Source organism: Thamnophis sirtalis, unplaced genomic scaffold, assembly GCF_051295495.1.
Source record: "Thamnophis sirtalis isolate CommonGarterSnake01/CBP01778 unplaced genomic scaffold, rThaSir2_p1.2 scaffold_3, whole genome shotgun sequence".
NCBI lineage: Eukaryota > Metazoa > Chordata > Lepidosauria > Squamata > Natricidae > Thamnophis > Thamnophis sirtalis.
The window spans coordinates 29,231,168-29,257,453 of record NW_028261383.1 but is presented as its reverse complement, the minus strand read 5'-3'; the positions used below and the strand labels follow the sequence as shown (position 1 = coordinate 29,257,453).

Sequence of the window (26,286 nt, the reverse complement as noted above, 5' to 3'; positions counted from 1 at the left end):
TACGTTGCAGTGAGAACAACTTCTACTACATTCTTCCCTTCTTGTTGGCTGTTCATGAAGTCAACCGGAATCCTTGGCTCTTACCCAACATCACCCTGGGTTACAACATCTATCAGAACTTTTTCAGTGCAAGAATGACATATGAGGCCATGCTGGATGTGCTGTCTACAGGACAGGAGAATGTCCCAAACTACAGTTGTGGAAGACAAAAGAACCTGCTGGTAGTTCTTGAAGAGATGGATTCTGAACTCTTTGATCATATATCTAATGTCATGAGCATCTATAAAATTCCACAGGTATAAAGGCAAATGGAATTAATTCCAAGTTGTAAATTGTTCAGATTTGCCTAGAAGGCAACACTTGTCCACATTTCTCCAAATAATTTTCTCCAAATAATTTGAAAGTCGGAGAGTAAATATTCACAAAGTATGTGAAATGTGTGTGTATGTCTGTGTGTGTGCATAAATATGTAATTATGTAGTTCCTGTGATAGTTGCCCCCCCACATGCCTCCACCCTATCATGTCCTACATTTCTGTATTTTTCAGCTCAGCTGATTCACACAGCACAGTGGATTTCAGCTGTTCAGCTGTTTTAGTTACCGGCGCTGCCCAAACGGTAAGCTGTAGAGCTTGAAATTGCATTTTGTACTAGTACTTCAGACTCAGCAGAGGGCTAGTACTAGTAACACCAGAAAAAGTGAAGCAGCTGGATCAAAGGCAAAAGGATGGTCAGCTGTGGATGTATCTGGTGGTGAAAGGAAAGTCCGATGCTGTAAAGATCTCCACTCCATAGGAAGTTGGAATGTAAGATCCATGAATCAAGGCAAGCTGGATGTGGTCAGAGATGAGATCACAAGCAAGAGATAACAAGACTAAACATTGACATCTTAGGAATCACCGAATTAAAATGGACATGAATGTCTGAATTTAATTCAGATGATCAACAGCAATATAGCAATAGCAATAGCAGTAGACTTATATACCGCTTCATAGGCCTTTCAGGCCTCTCTAAGCGGTTTACAGAGAGTCAGCATATTGCCCCCAACAATCTGGGTCCTCATTTTACCCACCTCGGAAGGATGGAAGGCTGAGTCAACCCTGAGCCAGTGAGATTTGAACCGCTGACCTGCTGATCTAGCAGTAGCCTGCAGTGCTGCATTTAACCACTGCGCCACCTTGGCTCTTAACAGGTATACTACTGTGGGCAAGAATCCCTCAGAAGAAATGGACTAGCCTTCATAGTCAATAAAAGATTAGGAAAAGCAATTAAGTGGTACAATCCCCAAAATGACAGAATGTTCTCAGTTCAAATCCAAGGCAAACCATTCAACACCACAGTTGTCCAAGTCAGTGCTCCAGCCACTGGTGCTGAAGAGGATGAAGTTGACAAGTTCTATGAAGCACTACAGAACCTTATAAAATTAACACCAAAATGACCTCCTTATCATCATGGGAGTTGGAATGCTAAAGTAGGAAGTCAAAAGATAACTGGAATAAAAAGATAAGTTTGGCCTTGGAGTACAAAATGAAGCAGGGCACAGGCTACCAACACTATTTTCCACAACCCAAGAAATGACTCTACACTTTGACATCACCAGATGGTCAACACAGAAATCAGATTGATTATGTGCTCTGCAGCCAAAGATAGAGAAGGGCTATACAGACAGTAAACATAAGACCAGGAGCTGACTGTGGCTCAGATCATGAGCTTCTAGTTACAAAATTTAGGCTTAAAATGAAGAAGACAGGGAAAAACACTAAGCCATGTAGCTATGAACTAAATCATATACCTGATGAACATACAGTAGAAATGACAAAAAAGATTTAAGGAATTAGATCTGATTCCTTAGATCTATGGATGGAGGTTCACAACATTGTACAAGAGGTAGCAACTAAAACCTTCCCAAAGAAAAAGAAATTCAAGAAAGCAAAATGGCTGTCTGAGGAAGCTTTACAAAGAGCTGAAGAAAGAAGGGAAGTGAAAGACAAGGGAGAAAGACACCCAACTGAATGCAGAATTCTAGAAAATAGCTAGAAGAGATAAGAATACCTTAAATGAACAGTGGAAAGAAATAGAAGAAAACAATAGAATATTGAGGACCAGAAAACCTTTTGAGAAAATTGGAGATATGAAGGGGATGTTTCATGCAAAGATGGGCATGATAAAGGCCAAAATGGCAGGGGCTTAACATAGGTAGAAGAGGTTAGGAAGAGGTGGCAAAATTACACAGCAGAACTATAAAAGAATGAGTTTAACATCCCTGATAACCACGATGGGGTGATCACTGACCTGAAGCCGGACATTCTGGATTGTGAAGTCAAATGGGTCTTAGGAAGTCTGAGAAACAACAAAGTTAGTGGAGGTAATAGTATTCCACCTGAGATATTCAAAATCCTAAAAGATGATGCAATAAAAGTGCTACACTCAATTTGCCAGCAAATTTGGAAAACTCAACAGTGGCCAAAAAATTGGAAAATGTAAGTTTACATTCCAATTCCAAAGAACGGCAAGGGCAGATAATGTTCAAACTACTGCACCATTGCACTTATTTCACATGCAAGGAAAGTTATGCTCACAATCCTACAAGCTAGGCTCCAGCAGTATGTGGACCGAGAACTACCAGAAGTGTAGGCAGGATTTCAAAGAGGCAGAGGAACTCGAGATCAAATTGCCAATATATGCTGGATCATAGAGAAAGCTAATGAGTTCCAGAAAAAAATCTTCTTCTGCTTCATTGATTATGCTAAAGTCTTTGAGTGTGTGGGTCACACCAAATTGTGGCAAGTTCTTAAAGAGATGGGAGTACCAGACCATATTACTGATCTCTTGAGAAACCTATATGTGCGTAAAGAAGCAACAGTGAGAACTGGACTCGGAATCACTGATTGGTTCAAAATTAAGAAAGGAATTAGGCAAGGCTGTATACTGTTGCCCTGCCAATTTAACTTATATGCAGAACACAGCAGAGGTGAATTTTTGCCAGTTCAGGTGAACTGGTAGTGGCAGGGACAGGAATGCTCAGAAGGCTCACATGCGAGCAAATGTTCACATGTACAAGCAAACTGGTAGTAAAATAAATGGAAACCCACCACTGGAACACATCAAGGGAAAGATGGGACTAGATGAATCAAAAGTTGGAATTAAATTGCTGGGAGAAATATCAACACCCTCAAATATGCAGATGATACTACTCTAATGGCAAAAAGTGAGGAGGAACTAAAGAGCCTCTTGATGCTGGTGAAGGAAGAGAGTGCAAAAGTTGGCTTGAAACCTAACATTAAGAAAACTAAGATCATGGCGTCCAGCCCTCTCAATTCCTGGCAAATAGATGGGGAAGAAATGGAGGTAGTGACAGAGGTCAATTTATTTTCCAAAGCCCCAGATGGTGGAACAAGAAACAATGGGTGGAAACTAATCAAGGGGGTAAGAAACCTGGAAATAAGGCTTTGAGGGCAATTAACCATTGGAACAGCTTCCGTCCAGAAGTTGTGGTTGCTTCATCACTGGGGTATTTTAAAGAATAGACTGGACAGTCACTTGTCTGAAATGGTATTGGGTCTCCTGCTTGAGCAGGGGGTTGGAAAGGGCAGAGGTGTCACTCAATTTCATTGAGGGCTGCAGCAGGGTTGGGTTTGACCTTGGGGGAGATGTGGCCAAGGTGGGTGTGGCCATAATGTCATCACTTGTGTCAGGGGGCACCAAATGCTCTGCCTGCAAAACCAGGCTGGTATGGCCTCCTACAACCCTCTGCCAACCAAAATGGAGCTCAGGGAGCATGCTCTAGCTCCCTTTTTACTGGCAGAGGCACCGCGGGCCAGTCCTTTGCTATTTCCATATCTAAGCACCCTGCAGTCCGGATCCGGGCCTTGAGTTTGATACCCCTGGACTAGGTATCCTGCTTGCCTAGAAGACTTCCCACCTCTATACTGATTGACTAATGGACTGAGTGGATTGGTGAATTATAATGTGACTAGGAGGATGTTCTCTATGAGGACGACCCATGAATATTACCCACAGATAATTCAGAGCTCCCTGGTTTCAAAGGGAGCATACAAGACTACAGGACAGAACATCAAGGGAACTACCAATATTCATGCAGTTATTGTTTGAAACTTCTCTCAGCAGTGGAGAAAGGCCTTTAGATTTACCATCTGACTTTTATTATTAAAACTGGCACAAACTACCAATACCTTTTCTTTTATCTTTAGATCAACTACAGTGTCATCAACCAGATGGCTGAGCAAAATCATCATTTGCCTTTTTCATATCGGTTGACCCCAAACCAAGAATCTCCTTACTCAGCCATTGTCCAGCTGCTCCTGCATTTCCGATGGACGTGGATTGGCCTCCTTTCTAAGGACAATGAAAGAGGAGAAAAATTCAAAAGACACTTGGAAGTTCTTGCTCTTAAAAATGGGATTTGTGTTGTCCTCTCAGGAACTGTCTTAGAAGCAAATATGCAGACAAGTACTGGAGAAACTGTCATGCAAGAAAAAAGGAAAATGTTCTTTTCTCTTATCAAGAGTCAAATAAAAATTATAATATGCCAACTGGATTTTCAGGCCTTTGGAATGTTAACAATAATAATACAAGCAATTGATATGACTAATATATCCCTTGTGGGAAGGGTGTGGATTGCAACAACTTTGACAGCTTTAAGTATAAACATTTTTGAACGCTCGATTGATCTCCAAAATAAATATGCTTTATTTTCCTTCCTCATCCAGACAAAGAGAAGGGCTCAGTATTATGACTTTAATTCCTATGCATCTATGGTCACATTGTATGGAAAGGAAGCGTTCCAATGTTCCTATTCAAGTCCTCTGTTAGGTAAGAAAGTTTGGAAAAATTGCAGAGAAAAAGAGAACTGGGAATTCCCACCCCATGATGTGATTGCAAGAATCCTGTCTCAGGATTCCTCCAGTATTTCCCAAATAATTCAAGATGTGGCCTGGGTCCTCAATGCTGCCTCTTCCTCCCAATGGAGTAAGAGGACAATGCAGAATGGATACCACCAATCACCCCAGATTGTGCATCCGTGGCAGGTAAGTCTTCTCCTTTGAGGTTCAATTGATGCTGAATCATTCTGTTTCAGATGATAATAGTAATTTGAAGAGCTTGAATTATTCAGAGAACCTCCAATCCAGAATAATACCAAGAAAAACATTAAATAAAGTCTCAAATTTTCATGTTGTTTTCTTGGTTTCTGCAGCTTCATAAATTCCTGAGAAACTTCCAACATCACAATATTTCTAGAGATGGAATTTCTTTTGAAGAAAATGGAGTTCCTGTTGGTGGCTTTGATATCATGCAGTGGACATCACTTTTGAACAAATCAGATGCGGGGGTGAAAATTGGATATGTAGAAAGACAAGCCTTCTCGGAAGTCAAAATTTCTGTCAATCAAAATACCATCCAATGGCCAACATTATTTAACAAAGTAGTTGAAGCTGCTTGGATTTTGCTCTTCTACTTTTCTCCATATGTCGATTTTTTTCTCCTCAGAAATAATTCTTATTGAGGCCAACTGAGATAATTTTCAAAAAAGAGAACAAAGCCTCATTAATTTATTAGCTATTGTCAGTTTGTTGCATAAATTCAAATCCAGAAAGCACACACAGATAACTGGATTCAGCTGGATTCATTAACTTCTTTATATACATAAGACTAGATGAATAAACGTACAGGACCAACAGGAGGTTCTTCCAAGAAAACACAAGGCAGGAGAGTTACAGGCAAACAAAAGCAGTTAGTTTCATATCAGCAGACAGGCCCAGACAGATTGCTAATTTACTTCACAGAGCATCAGACTGCTTAATACTGCTAAGCCATTCCCAGACTTCTTACATAAATTTCTGTTTCAAATTCTTTGCACAGACTCAGATCTGTTTAAGCTACCATTGGCTGACTTAGTTGCTATGCCTATTCATTGGCTGACCTTGTTTCCAAGTCAATATGCGGACGATACACAATTGTATCTGTCCGCCCCGTGCCAACTCAATGAAGCGGTGGACGTGATGAACCGGGGTCTGGAGGCCGTTAAGGACTGGATGAGTGCTAACAAACTGGTGCTCAACCCGGATAAGACCGAGTGGCTGTTGTGTTTCCCCCCCAATAATTTGGCTAATACACCAACGCTTAGGCTGGGGGGTCAAATTTTATACCCCTCAGATAGGGTCCGCAACTTAGGAGTCCTCCTGGATCCACAGCTGACTTTTGACCACCAGCTGTCAGCTGTGACCAGGGGGGCATTTGCCCAGGTTCGCCTGGTCCGCCAGTTGCGGCCCTACCTAGATCGGGGGGCCCTCACAACAGTCACTCGAGCCCTTGTGATCTCTAGACTGGAATACTGCAATGGGCTCTACATGGGGTTGCCCCTGAAGTGCATCCGGCGACTACAGCTAGTCCAAAATGCAGCCGCGCGAGTGATAGTGGGCGCACCTCGGTTCGCCCACGTTACACCTGTCCTCCGCGAGCTGCACTGGCTGCCTGTTGGTCTCCGGGTGCGCTTCAGGATAATGATGACCATCTTTAAAGCACTCCATGGTAGTGGATCTAGGTACTTGAGAGACCGCCTTCTGCCGATTACCTCCCTAAATCGACCAATCAGATCGCACAGACTGGGCCTCCTCCGAATTCCATCTGCCAGTCAATGTCGACTGGCGACCACACGGAGGAGAGCCTTTTCTGTTGCTGCCCCGACCCTATGGAACGAGCTCCCCATGGAGATCCGCACCCTCACCACGACCCAGACCTTCCGCGCAGCCCTCAAGATCTGGCTCTCCCAGCAGGCCTGGGGATAGGCTTCCAATTACCCGCCCGAGTGTTTGATTGCTGAATGAAAGCTGTGTTTTATTATTTTTCTTTTGTTCACAAAGTGTTTGTTTTGACCTTGCACTTCCCCTCCCCTGTGGTTGTAAGCCGCCCTGAGTCCCCTCAGGGAAAAGGGCGGCATATAAATCCCAATAAACCTAAACCTAAACCTAAGTCTCTCCCAGTCATGAATATTTTAACAGATATCATTTTACTTTAGAAGTTTTGCAATAATCTATCACACACTGGAACCTGCTGCATTGTATTGAAGGATTTGCAATGTACATTATTAAACTGGAATATGTTTCTATTATTTATAGTACCTCAACTCATCTTGTTTTCAGTAAGAGAAAATCCAGAATATCTATTCAGATTCTCAATCATCCACGTCATGGTTGTGCCCAATGTGCTTTTTCAAAAGGCACATGGACTTTGCTTTCCCTTGAAGATGTATCACTTCTCATCCAAGAAGCTTCTTCAGTTCTGACTGAATGGTGGAAGATGGAAAGATTTGGAACTGCTGAAAAGACAGTGTTGTAAATAGGATATAGTGGCCACAACAACTTTCAGAAAGACTGCTAACGACCAGATGACTGCAAGGAATATAAATCCTTCCATACTCTACCATTCAGTCAGAACTGAAGAAGCTTCTGAAACTGAGAAACGAAATGTCTTCAAGGGAAAACAAAGATCAGTTGTCTGGGAGACAATCCAGAATATGAAAGATTTAGTCCACTAAATTGCATGACAGAAAGATATCATTAAGAATGTGATGAGGGAAATGAGGGCAGCTAAAAAAGTCATTTACATCAGCAGTGGATTTCACATTTTGTTACTACCAATTTGCCCTACATGCGTCCATTCGCTTCACGGGTGCTCCTTCCACGCATGCACCTGGCCTTGCGTGCTAACATTTCACATGCACACCAGTCGTGGGATATGACCGTTTATCTCCAGTACGTGTGTACCGGTACTTGCTGGGAGCACCAGGTACCGTTCCGAAATGGTGATCCAGAGGGGCCCCCTACCCATCCATGGGAATGGGTGAGCCAGTCTGAATCAGCTGAATACTACCCCTCGTTTTCATGTAATGATAAAATGGTCAGTTGTACAAGAGAAAGATAGGGACACTAGAGAAAGTTAGATGTTGCAGGTTTCCTGAGAAAGCAAAGATGAAGAATATATATCTCTATATATCTAGTTTAGTTTAGTTTTAGTTTTATTTGTCATTTATAGGCCGCCCTTTTCCCTGAGGGGACTCAGGGTGGCTTACAATTCGTGGGAAGGAGTGCAAGACAAAACATAAAATATGTGAATAAATAAAATAAAGCAGTAAAACACAACATTCATTCAACATTCGGGTGGGGCGGATTAGAATCTTATCCCCAGGCCTGACGGGATAGCCAGATCTTAAGGGCTGTGCGGAAGGTCTGGACGGTAGTGAGGGTACGAATCTCCATGGGGAGATCGTTCCAAAGGGTCGGAGCTGCTACTGAGAAGGCTCTCCTCCGCGTAGTCGCCAGTCGGCACTGACTGGCGGATGGAATTCGGAGGAGGCCTAATCTGTGCGATCTGATAGGTCGAAGGGAGGTAATCGGCAGAAGGCGGTCTCTCAAGTACTCAGATCCACTACCATGGAGGGCTTTATGGATGGTAAGTAGCACCTTGAAGCGCACCCGGAGATCAACAGGTAGCCAGCGCAGCTCGCGGAGGATAGGTGTTATGTGGGCGAACTGCGGTGCGTCCACAATCACTCGCGCGGCCGCATTCTGGACTAGCTGAAGTCGCCGGATGCTCTTCAAGGGCAGCCCCATGTAGAGCACATTGCAGTATGCAGTATATAGATCTATATATCTATATATGTATGTGTATGTGTGTGTATGTGTGTATGTGTAGATGGATATGGATATGGATATGGATATGGATATGGATATGGATATGGATATGGATATGGATATGGATATGGATATGGATATAGATATAGATATAGATATAGATATAGATATAGATATAGATATAGATATAGATATAGATATAGATATAGATATAGATATAGATATAGATATAGATATAGATATAGATATAGATACAGACGTGTGTCTGTGTGTATATATATTCATATCCATTTCCATTTCCATTTCCATATCCATATCCATATCCATATCCTCACACACACACACACACACAAACACAATGGATGCGTTATCATACATGCCCGAAGAAGAAACAAATTTTGCAATGGCGTTACATTCCTTTGGAAGAAAGACTAAGGCAATAAGTCTCTTTTGGGATCTACAATGGAGATTGATAGAGAATGACAATGACCTTTCATTTGCCTCTTGCAAGTAGAGTAATTAAAGTTCATACCACTACTTCTTGCCTGATTTGGCTAAATGTGCTCATGGGCTTCTGGAAGCAGTTGATTTCAGTAAACCCTTCAAATTCATACATTGCCCCGAAATAATCTTTCTATTTATGTTTAGATGGTGCCTTATTCAAGATGTACAGAAAGTTGTTCGCCAGGTTATGCCAAGCTTGTGAGAGAAGGTGCACCAGTTTGCTGCTATGACTGTTCTCTGTGTATGGAAGGAACATACTCTGGGCAAGAAGGTACAGTAGATTGCTCCAAAAATAACAAAAGAAATTAGGATTTAATCAAAATTCTCTATTGCTTTCTGGGAGTATTTGATCAAGAATCCAGATAAACATTACATTTCTTGAAGGAATCCACAAACTTTTCAAACATTGGGCACTATCAGCAAATTTGGATGATGATTTGAGCATTAAAATAAATAATGAAATATTGCTGATATCTATTGACTTGCTTGTTGGTTTTAGGGAAAAAGTTTGGAGAGCTGATAATAATATACATCTTCAGCCTTTCAAAAGAGTGTTGATTCTTTTAGCTAATGTTGTATCATATGGATATCCCTGGGCAGAAATATTATATTATTCCTTGAAAATGAAGTAATTTATTTCTGATGTGGTTTTCATGCTGCTACAGTTGCAGAAACAGATACATGCCAACCAATTTTTTCCAGATGCAGTCCATTGTGAAAAGTGTCCAGATGACCAGTATTCCAATAAGAAGCGGGATCAGTGTATCCCTAAAACTATAAGCTTCTTATCCTACGACGAATTGTTGGGATTCATCCTGGCTTTCATTGTGGTTGCTTTGTCTCTAACCACCGCCTTTATTCTGGGAATCTTCATTAAATACCGAGAAACTCCCATAGTCAAAGCTAACAACCGGGACCTCACCTACATTCTTCTGATCTCCCTCTTGCTTGCTTTCTTGACCCCACTTCTGTTTATTGGTCATCCCAAGAAAGTGACTTGCCTTCTTCGGCAAGTCACCTTCAGTTTCATTTTCTCAGTTGCCGTCTCTTCCTTGCTGGCAAAGACGATTATGGTGATAGTTGCATTTTTGGCCACGAAGCCAGGCAGCGTCATGAGGAAATGGCTGGGGAAGAGTCTGGCCAATTCTATTGTTTTCTCCTGCTCTGGTATTCAAGTATGCATCTGTATCATATGGGTGGGAATCTTCACCCCATTCCCAGATTCTGACTTTCATTCCCAACCAGGACAGATCCTGCTGCAATGCAACGAAGGCTCTGTCACCATGTTCTACTCTGCTCTTTGCTACATGGGTTTCCAGGCTGCCATTTGCTTCTTTGTGGCATTTCTGGCTCGAAAGCTGCCAGGGACTTTCAATGAAGCCAAACTGATCACCTTCAGCATGTTGGTTTTTTGCAGTGTTTGGATCTCCTTTGTCCCCACCTACCTGAGCACCAAGGGGAAATATATGGTGGCTGTGCAGATCTTCTCCATCCTGGCTTCCAGCTTGGGTTTACTGGGCTGCATCTTTATCCCCAAATGCTACATTATTATCCTGAGACCTGACCTGAACACCAAAGAACATCTGATGATGAAAACTCACTAAGGCTCCTTATATTGGGTTTTATTTTTGTTCAGTTTACATTCAGCATTAAATCACATAGTTTGAAGTAATGTTTTACGTGATGGTGCGCGTTTTTGTTACTATATAGATTGTTGTCCTGGTATTATATATTATTTTCTGGGTGATGTTCTAACTTTGTTTGAAAAAAGAGTTAATGTCAAATGCTGTATGTATTTCATTGGTCTCTTCTTGCTGGATAATGTAAGATCACTCACAGTTAAATAAATGATAGAGATCAAAAAAGAGAAAAACAGAGAAATAGATAACATTCCCTATAATAAGAATAGATAAAATATGAAACATGAACATTAGAGAAGCCTTAATTTTGGAGGAGATAGCGAAGGTAGAGAGGAAGCCCCAAAGACTGCATGGATTAAGATAATCTCCTGCTAGAACATAGGAGCCAACTGGAGAGAAGATGGTCATCCATGGCTGTGACAGCTTCGTGAGAGACAGGAACGTAAAAATCAAAGAGCAATATGTCTGCACTAAGTGAGAACTTTCTAATCTTCTGCAAATGAATTTACCCTGATATAGCACTAGATAACTCTGAAAGTGGGACTCAAAAAAGGGGTGGAGCAGGATTTTCACTCAATGAGAGTAGCGGCAACTAAGCTTTCAGAGCTATTGACATATCCAGAAAAAATTAACAGAGTGACTCCAAAAAAGAATGGAGACTGAGCTAGAAGAAAGCCTAGACTAACTATTTTTAAGAACTTTTTAAAAAAACCAAAGACTACTAGGAATATGCTTACTAATAATATTTATTAATATTGCTTACTGATGCAATATTTATAAATACTCCATAAAGACTCTTGTGATATTCAGAGAGGACATTAACCAATTTGAATGTGGAAAAGTGAAAAAAGAAGAGAAATGTTCTTGGTGAACTTGGAAACTCTCCATCTATCAAGATATTATTTTGGGAAAAGCTTAGTGACTTGTTTTGGGGGCCTTGGTGGATTATGAACTTTAATTTGCAAAAAGACTTTGAAAGTGCTACAACAGTAACGGTGCGGATAAATTTAACTTACACTATAAATTTGACTGCTGAAGGAAAAAGAAACGGAGGAAGCGGTTACTCTTAATTTTTATGAATAATTGATTATTAATTATTAGAAAACTATTAATAATTATTAATCTAATTATTAATCTAATTATTAAGTATTAATTATTAACTTTTGTAAATATATATACATCCTCATCAGCAACATCATCAGCGGCATCAAGCCAGTCTAATCAACAAATGAGAGAAAGCATGTTAAGTGGGAGAAGTCAAGCTCCGTGCAGAGTATGCAAATGATGCTACTTTGGATCCAAGAAGCCATGACCAAAAGTGAGGAAATTATGTCAAAAAACCATGATGAGATCAAAAATGAGTTGGAGAAGATGAAGGGGGATATATGTAAGATGGATGAAAAGATAGGGAACTTCCAGCAAATGATAGCGAAGAATGAACAGAGGTACAGAAAATAGAAATAAGGGCTGAACAAACAGAGAACAAAATGGACGAAATGGACCAAAAGCTACAACAGGCTAATAGAAAATTAGAAGAGAGTGACCTTCCTCGAGATGGAAAAGTTGGTATTGTATTGCTATAGCATCATCTCTTGGTTCCCTAATAGATTAGCTATGAAAGAGACAGCAAATATCACCACATAATGAAGAAGTCAGTTACAAGCTATTTTTCAGTTTAATTCCCCAGGGAATTTTGACTAGATTTTCTTTATAGCCATGAAGACTGATAGTCTTCTGCATTTTGAAAGATACAAGACATTTAACAGGGGTCTCCAATTGGTTGTTCAATATATCACAATCTGGAGTTAACCATTCTGGAGTATCTACCTCAGAGATGGGTAAGTTTACCAACGGTTCTCCCAGCATGCGTATGCCTGCTTTGTGAGCATCTACACTTTCCATGCATGTGTGCAACTTCCACGCTTGCGCTTTGCTATTGCACATGGTTTGAAAAAAGTGGCTTAATAGGATGGCATAGAGTGGGGGTGTTTGTGGGCAGGTTACCACTAATGGTTTGCCTGAACCGGTCTGAACCGTCTGAATACCACCTCTGATCTAACTATTGAGAAAGATGGCCTCATCCACATCAGATAGAATAAGAAGGAAATATAACAGCCCATTGCCTAGTTCAAGAATTGAACTGTTTTTCCACATTTGAAGCTTTAGAATCTCAAGAATAAGTTTTCAGACTAAGGGGGAAAAAAGTCCCCAAATTGTTCCTTTCTTAATTCTCAAATTAAGATTATTCTTCTGAGTCAAACAAAACTGTTTTCTCCAACTGCACACTTTTGTGGCCATGTTCATTCCCAATTCCCCTTCTAATTTTTACAAGCATGATTATGTATTCTCCTTTGGAATTTCTACCACCATAATTAGTTGCCAATCAATGTGACAACAAATGGGATAGACAGCACCTGATACTCTGATTTGTAACAGCCTCCTTCTGTTATGAGATCAGAGGTTAGGGTAAAGCTGGGAAAATACTGTAACCATCTGAAATTGTAGATAAAACTTCCAAATCTGGGGGCAAACTGGACCATCTTCCTTGTAATTGTAGACTCTGAGATTTAATTCTGTGCTGAAGAAAGATCTATAGGAAGGATCTCTTGCAGTGTATATCAAATGTTGTTGCTGATGCATATACAGCTTTTTCTGCTTCAGCTTCTGTCTCAAATACCCTGTGCCAGTATGCTGGTGAAATGCCCATTTAAGGTGATAATAGAAGAAAAGGAATGGTTCCATTACTACCATCCAGGAGACTACTGGATTACTGGAATAACGTCTGGAATCGTAGCTCAATTGTATGAATTTTCATTCTCAAAACCTCCAACCCACCAACTGAAAAGGTAATTGTCAGCACATCCAGGATTCTGGTGATTGAGTTTACATCCTCCAATTTCTTCTCTAGGAAGGATTTCATTTGTCCTATTCCTCACTTTGAGCAAGGCAAATTCATTATTGCTCATTCCAATTTGCTTTAGAGTAAAGGTTCCTGGGGAACATGATGATTTTGTAAAAGTTCCTTTATATACCAATACCTAGGCCTGACCGCAAGTGACATAGTTCTAAGTTATGAAAAGTGAGAATTTCAAGCTTAGTAGTGTAAGGAATTCTATTGTGTACAGAAGCGTGCAAGACTTTTCTCGTGAAGTACTTCTGAACACACTTGATTGTACTGATGTGAGACATATGGTGGGGATTCCAAACAGTTGAACAAAACTCTATAATTGATCTAGCGTAAGTTTTATAAGCTCTAATTAGAAATACAAGGTTTCCAGAAAAAAAGCTTTGCAAAATTAAGTTTACAACTCTTAATGCTTTTTTAGCAATGCTGATACAGTGAGCTTTGAAGCCTAAATCATCAGTGATAAGTACACAAAATCCTTGACAAAGTGAGCGTAATCTGCTAGATCAATGCCACCCAGCTTATACTTGACATTTTGATTATATTTACCAATAGGTAGGACAAAGCATTTATTAATCAAAATATGGTTGCCAAATAGATGACCATTCAGACACATAATTGAGATCCCCTTGCAAAAAGCAACAGAATTATCTGTAGAATTGAATAATTTTATATCATCAGCAAAAAGAACACAATTGCTTTTAAGTTGATCACACAAATCGTTGATATAGAGCAAAAAAAAAGAAAGATGTTGACATTTCTTACATTGCAGTGAGAACACTTTCTACCATATTCTGCCCTTCTTGTTGGCTGTTCATGAAGTCAACCGGAATCCTTGGCTCTTACCCAACATCACCCTGGGCTACAACATCTATCAGAACTTTTTCAGTGCAAGAATGACATATGAGGCTATGCTGGATGTGCTGTCTACAGGACAGGAGAACGTCCCAAACTACAGTTGTGGAAGACAAAAATATGTGCTGGCAGTTCTTGAAGAGATGGATTCTGAACTCTTTGATCATATATTTAATGTCATGAGCATCTATAAAATTCCACAGGTATAAAGGCAAATGGAATTAATTCCAAGTTGTAAATTGTTCAGATTTGCCTAGAAGACATCACTTGTACATATTTCTCTAAATAAATTGAAAGTCAGAGAGTAAATATTAGAAGAGTTTAAAGAATTTTTAAATCACAAAGTTTGTGAAGTGTGTGTGTGTGTGTGTGTGTGTTTGTGCATACATATGTAGTTACATTGTTCCTGTGATCAGTCTGCCTCGCCCACCCCCACTTGCCTTATTCTGTCCTAAATTTCTGCATTTTTCAGCTCAGCTGATTCACGCGGCACAGAGGAATTCTGTGACTCGGGTGTTTTACCTACTGGGGTTTCCCTAGAAGATGAGCTGCAGAGCTTCAAATTGGTATATTTTGAACACTGCACATGCACGCAAAGCGCATGCTCACAGAACTGTTTGTTAAACTGGTTGCAGCTCACCAATGTATGTTCACACATACACACGTATTATATGTATATATTCCCTTCAGGGATTACTGCCTTGACATGACGAAGGGGCTTGAACAGCTCAATGAAGCTATGAGCTAGGCCATGCATAGCCAACCAAGACAGACAGCTCAAAGCAGAGAGATCCAACAAGATGTGATCCACTGGAGATGGAAATGACAACCCACTCCACTATCTTTGCCATGAAAACCCCATGGGAAAAAGGCAAAAAGATACGACTCTGGAAGATGAGCCCTTCATGTCAGAAGGTGTCCAGTATGCTACTGGGGAAGAGCAGAGTACTAATTCTAGTAGTGCCAGAAAGAGTGAAGCTGTTGGGTCAAAGCTGAACGGATCTTCAGCTGCGGATGTGGTGAAAGGAAAGTCCAATGCTGTAAAGATCTATACTCCATAGGAACCTGGAATGTAAGATCCATGGATGAAGGCAAGCTGGATGTGGTCAAACAACAGATGACAAGACTAAACATCGAGATCTTAGGAATCAGCGAACTAAAATGGACATGAATGGGTAAATTTAATTCAGATGATCAACAGGTATACTGCTGTGGGCAAGAATCCCTCAGTAGAAATGGAATAGCCATCATAGTCAATAAAAGGGTAGAAAAAGCAATACTGTATACAATCCATAAAATGACAGAATGATCTCAATTTGAATCCAAGGCAAACCATTAAAGGTCACAGCAGTCCAGGTCTATGTCCAAACCATTGGTGCTGAAGAGGACGAAGTTGACCAGTTCTATGAAGCAATACAACACTTTATAGCATCGAAAAATGACATCATGGGGGATTTGAATGTTAAAGTAGAAAGGCAAAACATAACTGGAATAACAGGCAATTTTGGCTTTGGAGTACAAAATGAAGCAGGTCACAGGCTGGTAGAATTTTGTCAAGAAAATACGATGGTCATAGCAAACACTCTTTTCCAACAACCCAAGAGATGACTCTACACTTGGGCATCACCAGATGGTCAACACAGAAATCAGATTGATTAGGTGCTCTGCAGCCAAAGATGGAGAAGCGCTATACAGTCAGTAAACATAAGTCCGGGAGCTGACTGTGGCTCAGATCAGGAACTTTTTGTTGCAAAATTTGGGCTTAAAATGAAGAAGATAGGGAAAAACACTAATCCACTCAGGTATGAACCAAATCATATCCCTGATGAATATACAGTAGAGGTGACAAATAGATTTAAGAAATCAGATCTGATTTCTTAGATCTATGGACGGAGGTTCACAATATTGTACAAGAGGTATCAATTAAAACCGTCCAATACAAAAAGAAATGCAGGAAAGCAAAATGATTGTCTGAGGAAGCTTTACAAATAGCTGAGGAAAGAAAGGAAGCGAAAGGCAAGGGCGAAATGGGAAGATACACCCAACTGAATGCAGAATTCTAGAGAATAGCTAGAAGTGACAAGAATGCCTTCTTAAAGGAACAGTGCAAAGAAATAGAAAAGAACCCAATAAAATAGGGAGGACCAGAGATCTCTTCAAGAAAGTTGGAAATATGAAGGGAACATTTCATGCAAAGATGGGCATGATAAAGGACCAAAATGGCAGGGACCTAACAGATGCAGAAGAGGTTAAGAAGAGGTGGCAAAATTACACAGAAGAACCAAAGAAGAATGAGCTTAACATCCCTGATAACCACAATAGGATGATCACTGACCTCGAGCCAGACATTTTAGAATGTGAAGTCAAAAGGATCTTAGGAAGTCTGAGCAACAACAAAGCTAGTGGAGGTGATAGTATTGCAGCTGAGCTATAAAAAATCTTAAAAGATGATGCAGTAAAAGTGCTATACTCATTCTGCCAGCAAATTTGGAAAACTCAATAGTGGCCATAGGATTGGAAATGGTCAGTTTACATTCCAATTGATGCAGGAGGGGGTACATAGGTAAACCTACCAGTGGCTGGCCAGGTTAGGTGTTCTTAATAGAATGGACCTTATACATTTATATTAGCGTGACCTTTCACTTTGGTGCACTGGAGTTTCAACTTTGACTTTTAGCTTCCAACTTTGACTTCTGACTTCCTCATAAGTATTACAAATAGTGCTGGAACAGTGTGGCAAGACCCTGTAAAGGAGGGGCACAGGAAGCCAGGCGTGGGTGTCAGATAGAACAGAGGTAAAACAGCTGATAGCTCCAAAATTATAAGAACTTCTCTTTTTGTATTTTTCCTATGTACTTCTCTGTTTGTAATATTCCAAAGTGAACTTCTCCTTTTTGAAATGTCATGTTTGTCTCGTGTATGGAAACGCCTTGAGAATGCACAGTGTGGAACATGGCATAAAAGTAGCATCCTGGGCAGAGCCCAGGCAGTTCAGATTTTGGTGTGTGAAAACACTGAACTCGATGCATCAAATAAACCTGTTTCTCTCGCACCTTTGTGGTCTCGAGTCCTGGTCTTTCGTAAGTAGATTGCAAACCTCAATCTGCTGCAACACAATCACAAAGAAGCGCAACACCAAAGAATGTTCAAACTACTGCACCATTGCACTCATTTCACATGCTTGCAAAGTATAGGGAGGATTTCAAAGAGGCAGAGGAACTAGAGATCAAATTGCCAACATAGGCTCGATCATGGAGAAAGCTTGGGAGTTCCAGAAAAAACATCTATTTCTGTTTCATTCACTATGCTAAAGTCTTTCATTGTGTGGATCACAACAAACTGTGGCAAGTTCTTAAAGAAATGGGAGTACCAGACCATCTTATTTGTCTCTTGAGAAACTATATGCAGTCAAGAAGCAAAAGTGAGAACCAAACATGGAATCACTGATTGGTTCAAAATTAAGAAAAGAGTTCAGCAAGGCTGCATACAGTCGTCCTGCCTATTTAACTTATTTGCAGGAAACAGCAGAGGTGGGTTTCTGCCGGTTCACCCCAGATCGCATGAAATATATGAAATCAATTATATGAATGAAGACAATGAAACAATTTCATCACTGGGTTTTTTTAAAAAGAGACTGGAGAGTCATTTGTCTGAAATGGTATTTGGTCTCCTGCTTGAGGACTAGAGCAGGGGTGTCACTCGATTTCATTGAGGGCTACATCAGGGTTGTGTTTGACCTTAGAAGGAGATATGGCCAAAGTGGATGTAGCCAGCATGATGTCATTTGTGTCAGGGGGCACCTATGGTAGCCCAAATGCTCTGCCAGCAAAAATGGGCTTCTGAGCTCCGTTTTCAGCTGAGACAGCCTCCTGCAACCTTCTACTAGTGAAAACAGAGCGCGAGTGGGGGAGCATGCTCTAGCTCCCTTTTTGCTGGCAGAGGCACCATGGGCTATTTTCAGGGCAGACCCACAGGCCATGTCTAAGCCCCCTCAGGCCGGATCTGGCCCTTGAGTTTGATACCCCTGGTCTAAGGTCTCCTGCTTGCCTAGAAGACTTCCCAGCTCTATTCTGATTGACTAATGGACTGAGTGAATGGGTGCGTTATAATGTGACCAGGAGGGTGTGCTCTATGAGGAACACCCATGAACCTTACCCACAGATAATTCATGGCTCTCTGGTTTCAAAGGGAGCATACAAGGCAAAAATATAGGACATCAAGCGAACTAGCAAAGTTCATGAAGTTATTGTTTGAAACGTCTCTCAACTGTGGGGAAAGGCCCTTAGATTTACCATCTGACTTTTATCATTAAAACTGGCACAAACTACCAATACCTTCTCTTTTATCTTTAGATCAACTACAGTGTCATCAACCAGATGACTGAGCAAAATCATCGTTTTCCTTTTTCATATCGGTTGACCCCAAACCAAGAACCTCCTTACTCAGCCATTGTCCAGCTTCTCCTGCATTTCCGATGGACGTGGATCGGCCTCCTTTCTCAAGACAATGAAAAAGGAGAAAAATTCAAAAGATGTTTGGAAGTTCTCTCTCTAAAAAATGGGATTTGCATTGTCCTCTCAGGAACCGTCCCAGAAACAAATATGCCGACAAGTGCTGGGGATCCTGTCCTCCAAGAGAAATGGAAAATGTTCATTTCTCTTATCAAGAGTCATATAAAAATTGTAGTATGCCAACTAGACTTTCAAGCCTCAGGAATGTTAACAGCAATAATACAAACTTTTGATATGACTAATACATCCACTGTGGGAAGGGTGTGGATTGCAACAACTTTGACAGCTTTAAGTGTAAATATTTTTGACCTCTGGATTGATCTTCAAAATAAACATGCTTTGTTTTCCTTCCTCATCCAGAGAAAGAGAAGGACTCAGCATTATGACTATAAATCTTATGAATCTATGGTCATATCATATGGAAAAGAAGCATTCCAATGTTCCTATTCAAGTCCTCTGTTATCTAAGAAAGTTTGGAAAAAATGCAGAGAAAAAGAGAACTGGAAATTCCCACCCCATGATGTGATTGCAAGAATCCTGTCTCAGGATTCCTCCAGTATTTCCCAAATAATTCAAATTGTGGCCTGGGTCCTCAATGCTGCCTCTTCCTCTCAACGGAGTAGGAGGAGAATGCGAGCTGGATACCATCAATCACCCCAGATTGTACAGCCATGGCAGGTAAGTCTTCTCCTTTGAGGTTTAATTGACTCTCCCCTTCCAATTCTGCAATATTAAATTGAATGTAGAAAGGGGTGAGAGATTCCAAAGAGGAGTTGCCCAATTTGTGCTATTTGAGAGTGAGGGTCAACCCTGAAGCTGACCTGACTGAGGCCATTTTGAAGCTTTGGTGTTTCCACACTGGAGTCAAGGGATAAGGAGGGGGTAAGAGATATATCTGTGGGTTTGTAGCCAAAACAAAATATTCTCTCCCGGGAACGAAGGACATTCCCACCGATGGCTGGAGGAAGGATTGGTCTAGGCAACCAGATGACACCTTGATTGGACCATGTGACTGATTGTTTGGAAAGGGGAGGAAAACTTTTACTTTTAATTAGATGAAAACTGTGGATACATTTAGAGTAAGTTTTCACCATCCTATATGCTTATTTGATATGTCCAATAAAACTGATATTTGAGGAACCTGCTTGCCTCAGAGTCCTGTAATATGGGGATATTACTTTGAGCCCTGACATTAAACTGACTCTTCTTTTTTCCTCATGTTTTTTATGTTTTAATTTATTACAAACATATCAATGTGTGAACAGTGTGGCACCTGAGTGTCTTACATTTTGGTACAAATAAAATAATATTCATCATTCATTGCCACAGTTGGCAATCTTATATTGTTCTGGTAATAATACACATTTTGTTGAATTATAATATTTCATTATTTAGTTAATCAATATTTCAATATGTTATTTTTATATTATTCTTTTTGGATCTTGAGCTTGTCTTCTGGGGTGTTGTCTTTTCTGCCAGCTTAGTGTTGTATGCAAATTTCATGAGTTCCCCCTCAATTCCCTCGCCTAGATCTTTTTTGAAGACATTGAAGGGTGCTGGACCTAAAATGGAAGCTTGGGGTACCCCATAGCTTACTTCCCTCCAAGTGGATGAGGTTCCCCAGAGGACTACATGTTGAATGTAATTTGTCAGCCAGTTACAAAGTCACCTGATGGTGGTGTTATCTATTCCATGTTTTCAAGAATGTTATATTTATTTATTTATTTATTTATTTATTTATTTATTTATTTATTTATTTACTTACTTACTTACTTACTTACTTACTTACTTACTTACTTCTTTACTTATTTATTTACTTACTTATTTATTTATTAGTTTGTCAAACATGTACAAGATAGCAATATAAATAGGAACCTGCATATGAACAATGAAAATGGATAGAATCAAGATCACGTGAAGTATTAATACCAATTTATAATACCTAGGTAAGGCCACACTTGGAATACTGCATTCAGTTCTGGTCACCATGTTGTAGAAAAGATGTGGAGACTCTGGAAAGAGTGCAGAGAAGAGCAACAAAGATGATTAGGGGCTGGAGACTAAAATATATGAAGAACAGTTGCAGGAACTGGGTATGTCTAGTTTAATGAAAAGGTGGACTAGGGGAGACATGATAGCAGTGTTCCAATATCTCAGGGGTTGCCACAAAAAAGAGGGAATCAAACTATTCTCCAAGGCATCTGAGAGTAGAACAAGAAGCAATGAGTGGAAACTAATCAAAGAGAGAAGCAACTTAGAAATGAAGAGAAATTTCCTGATAGTTAGAACAATTAATCAGTGGAACAACTTGCCTCCAGAAGTTGTGAATGCCCCAACACTGCAAGTCTTTAAGATGATATTGGATAGCCATTTGTCTGAAATGGTATAGGGTTTCCTAGCTAGGCAGGGGGTTGGACTAGAAGACCTCCAAGGTCCCTTCCAATTCTGCTATCGTATTGTATTGTATTGTATTGTATTGTATTGTATTGCATTGCATTGCATTGCATTGCATTGCATTGCATTGTATTGTATTGTATTGTATTGTATTGTATTGTAATACAAATAAATGGGGACAGTAGGACAGAGATGGTAGGCATGCTGGTGCGCTTATGCATGCCCCATTTATGGACCTCTTAGAAATGGGGTGAGTTCCATAGTAGACAGTTTAATGTTGAAGGTGTGAAGGTCTGAGGATGTAACAACGGAGTCAAGTAGAGCATTCCAGGTGGCGACCACTCTGTTGCTGAAGTTGTATTTTCTGCAATTGAATTTGGAGCGGTTTACCTTGAGTTTGTATCGATTGCTTGCCTGTGTATTGTTGAGGTTCAAGCTGAAGACATTGTTGACAGGTAAGATATTGTAGCCAACAATTTTGTCTACTATGCTTAGATCTGGCTGCTGCTGGTGCAGTTCCAAATTATCCAAGCCCAAAATTTCAAGCCTATTCTAGGGATTCTATTTTGAGTAGAGGAGTGGAGTAGTCTTCTCCTGAAATACCTCTGGACCTGCTCAATCGTATTAATGTCTGATTTAGAGTGTGGATTCCAGGCAGACGAGCTGTATTTGAGAATTAGTCTGGCAAACGTTTTGTATTCCCTAGTTTGCAGTACAATGTTACCGGAGAAGAAGCTTTGCAAAATTAGATTAACAACTATTAATGCTTTTTGGCAATGTTGTTAAAGTGAGCTCTGGGGCTTAGATCATTTGAGATGAGTTGTCCTTGGTGCTTGATGAAGTGAGAGTCGTGTACGAGGTCCTCTTCACCCAACATGACACTTTATAGGGCGAGCTTGACCATGTGACATAGTTTTTTGAGAAAGATCTGTAAATTCCTGGGGAATAACTGAAAAAAACTTTCCATGAAATACTGAATCAATGTTTCAGATGGCAGTGGTGGTTTGAAGAGGTTGAATTATTCAGAGTATGTCCAAACCAGAATAATAGCAAGAATCACAGTGAATAAAGGTTCAAACTGTCATGTTTTTTTCCTATGTTTCTGCAGCTTCATAGGTTCCTGAGAAACTTCCAACATCACAATATTTCCAGAGATGGGATTTCTTTTGAAGAAAATGGAATTCCTGTTGGTGGCTTTGATATCATGCAGTGGACATCACTTTTGAACAAATCAGATGCAGGAGTGAAAATTGGGACTGTAGAAAGACAAGCCTCCTTGGAAGTGAAGATTTCTGTCAATCAAAGTGCCATCCAATGGCCAACATTATTTAACAAAGTAGTTGAGGCTGCTGGGATTTTGCTCTTCTGTTTATCTCCATATGTGGAATTGTTTCTGCTCAATAGGAAATAATACTTATTGAGGACAATTGAGATAACTTCCAAACAAGAGAATTTAAAGCCTCAATAATTTACTAGATATTGTCAGAGTTTGTTGCACAAATTCATATCGGAAACCACACACAGATAACCGATTCAGCTGGATTCATTAATTTCTTTATATACGTAAGAATAGATGAATAAATGTACAATACCAACAGTTGGTTCTTCCAAGTAAACACAAAGCAGGAGAGTTACAGCCAAACACAATTAGTTAGTTTCATATCAGCAGACAAGCCCAGACAGACTGATAGTTTACTTCACAGAGCAGCAGACTGCTTAATACTGCTAAGCCATGCCCAGATTTCTTACTTAAGTTTACTTGCTTACTATAAGGATACAAATTCAGCAATTGCTGGAAGGTTCCACACCCATTTGTAATATTTAAGTGACCCTGATGGCAGAGATAAATTCCAAGTGCCCATAACAACTTTGAGAAACCACCAGATGACTGCAAGGAATATAAATCCTTCAATACTCCACCATTCAGACAGAACAGAAGAAGCACCTGAAACTGAGAAGCAAAATGTCTTCAAGAGAAAACAAAGATCAGTTGTGTGTGTGTGTGTGTGTGTGTGTGTGTGTGTGTTTTTGGATCTACAATGATAGATTGATAGAGAAAGAGAATGGCCTTTAATTTGCCCCTTGCATGTAGAGTAATTAAAGTTCATGCCACTACTTCTTGACTGGTTTTGCTCAATGTGCTCCTGGCCTTCTGGAAGCAATTGATTTCAGTAAACCTTTCTAATTCATACATTGCCCTGAAATATTCTTTCTAATTATGTTTAGATGGTGCCTTATTCAAGATGTACAGAAAGTTGCTCCCCGGGTTACACCAAGCTTGTGAGAAAGGGAGCACCAGTTTGCTGTTACGACTGTTCTCTGTGTATGGAAGGAACATACTCTGTGCAAGAAGGTACAGTCGGTGGATCCAAAAATAATTTAAACAATCAGGATATAATAAATATTCTCTATTGTTTTGGGGGAATATTGGATAAAGAAGCAAGAAAAACATCAACTTTCTTAATGCATTCTCAAACCTTTCAAAGACACAAAATTTTGTGTGATAATGTGAGCATTTGACGTTACTTTCTTGTTTGGTTTTAGGAAAGAGGATAAGATTTGAGAGCTGATAATCACATTAATCTTCAGCGTTTAAAAATAGTGTTGATAATTTTAACAAATGTTGTATATTGTGGATATCCCTGAGCAGAAATATTATGTTATTTCTTGAAAATGAAGTAATTAATTTCTGATGTGGTTTTCATGCTCCGACCGTTGCAGAAACAGATACATGCTAACTAATTTTTTCCAGATGCAGCCCATTGTGAAAAGTGTCCAGATGATCAGTATTCCAATAGGAAGCGGGATCAGTGTGTCCCCAAAAATATAAGTTTCTTATCCTTTGAAGAATTGTTGGGACTTATCCTGGCTTTCTTTGCCATTGCTTTGTCCCTAACTACTGCCTTTATTCTGGGAATCTTCATTAAATACCGAGAAACTCCCATAGTCAAAGCTAATAACCGGGACCTCACCTACATTCTTCTGATCTCCCTTTTGCTTGCTTTCTTGACCCCCCTTCTATTTATTGGTCATCCCAAGAAAGTGACTTGCCTTCTTCGGCAAGTCACCTTCAGTTTCATTTTCTCAGTTGCCGTCTCTTCCTTGCTAGCAAAGACAATTATGGTGATAGTTGCATTTTTGGCCACAAAGCCAGGCAGTGTCATGAGGAAATGGCTGGGGAAGAGTCTGGCCAACTCTATTGTTTTATCTTGCTCTGGTATTCAAGTATGCATCTGTATCATGTGGCTGGCAATCTTCGCCCCATTCCCAGATTCTGACTTTAATTCCCAACCAGAACACATCCTGCTGCAATGCAATGAAGGCTCTGTCACCATGTTCTACTCTGCTCTTGGCTACATGGGTTTTCTGTCTGCCATTTGCTTCTTTGTGGCATTTCTGGCTCGAAAGCTGCCAGGGACTTTCAATGAAGCCAAACTGATCACCTTCAGCATGTTGGTTTTTTGCAGTGTTTGGATCTCCTTTGTCCCCACCTACCTGAGCACCAAGGGGAAATATATGGTGGCTGTGCAGATCTTCTCCATCCTGGCCTCCAGCTTGGGTTTACTAGGCTGCCTCTTTATCCCCAAATGCTATATTATAATCCTGAGACCTGCCTTGAACACCAAAGAACATCTGATGATGAAAACTCACTAAGGCTCCTTATATTGGGTTTTATTTTTGTTAAGTTTACATCCAGCATTAAATCACATAGTTTGAAGTAATGTTTTATGTGTTTTTGCTTATCTTTCTTCATTCCATTTGAATTAAATTATAACAGTCATCAATGACATTAATAGATGTTCAAAAACCAGGCCAGTTAAAGTGTTGCCAGAGAGGTTCTGATAAGGCTTTATATTAAGTCAAAGACTATGGCTAATAATGGTGTGTGGTTTTTGGTTCTATATATTGGTGTACTGGTGTTGTATATTATTTTCTTTGATGATGTTCTGACTTTGTTTCAAAAATAATTAATTTCAAATATATGTGATATTTGAATCACATATGTATATATGTGATTGATCTCTTCTGGCTGGATAATGTTAGATCACTCATAGTTAGATAAATGAGATCGATAGATACATGGGAAATAACAGGAAAGAGAAACTGTGAAAGTGGGACTTTCCAGCATTTAAAAAAGAACAAGGTCACCATCTATACTGACCAGAAAAGTTCATACAGAAGGGAAGTGACTGATGCAATATTTATAAGTACTCCATAAAGACTCTTGTGATATTCAGAGAGGACATTAACCAATTTAAATGAGGAAAAGTGAAAAAAGAAGAGAAATATTATTGGTGAACTTAGAAACTATACATCTATCTAGATATTATTTTGGGGAAAAGCTTAGGGAGCTGGTGGGTTTTGGGGCCTCGATAGATTATGAACTTTAATTTGCAAAAAGACTCCCAAGAAGAAATGGAGGAAGTGCTTACTCTTAAGATATATGAGTAATTGATTATGAATGATTAATACTTCTTAATTATCAACTTTGTAAATATATATATATGTGACGAGCCTAATGACAGAGAGTGGAAGTGTGACCTTCCTCCCACACTTGGGCATACCAGGGGTTGTGACTTTAAGTATATACCTCCCACCCTGGCTGGCTGATAAAAGGAGTCGTTCTCTGTAGCTCAAATGGTTAACTCCCTGCCTGGGAAGGCAATAGAGCACAGGTTCGAATCCCAGTAAGGATATGGCTAGCTGATGAGAGCTAAATAGCTTGAAATAGATCTATACTAGTCTTCCTTTATTTATTTATCAGCACAAATAAAAACACAAATATAACAAAGGCAACAGTAAAAATATTGGGTTTCTGTCTGGATG

General features: G+C 40.0%; 2 protein-coding genes across 2 annotated transcripts; both read left to right on the top strand.

Moving 5' to 3' along the window:
• The first annotated feature begins 149 nt into the window (after positions 1-149).
• LOC148047757 (vomeronasal type-2 receptor 26-like) lies at positions 150-10,758 on the top strand. Its single transcript, XM_087708135.1, has 6 exons — positions 150-296; positions 4,211-4,469; positions 4,947-5,047; positions 5,215-5,364; positions 9,299-9,425; positions 9,857-10,758. The coding sequence occupies exons 1-6, from the start codon at positions 150-152 to the stop codon at positions 10,756-10,758; spliced, it is 1,686 nt and encodes a 561-aa protein (XP_087564261.1).
• A 1,344-nt stretch (positions 10,759-12,102) lies between these two features.
• LOC148047756 (vomeronasal type-2 receptor 26-like) lies at positions 12,103-25,113 on the top strand. The gene is made up of 6 exons (XM_087708133.1): positions 12,103-12,239; positions 13,482-13,640; positions 14,472-14,757; positions 22,568-22,717; positions 23,686-23,812; positions 24,212-25,113. Exons 1-6 carry the CDS (start codon positions 12,103-12,105, stop codon positions 25,111-25,113), a joined length of 1,761 nt encoding a protein of 586 aa, XP_087564259.1.
• The last annotated feature ends 1,173 nt before the right edge of the window (positions 25,114-26,286 follow it).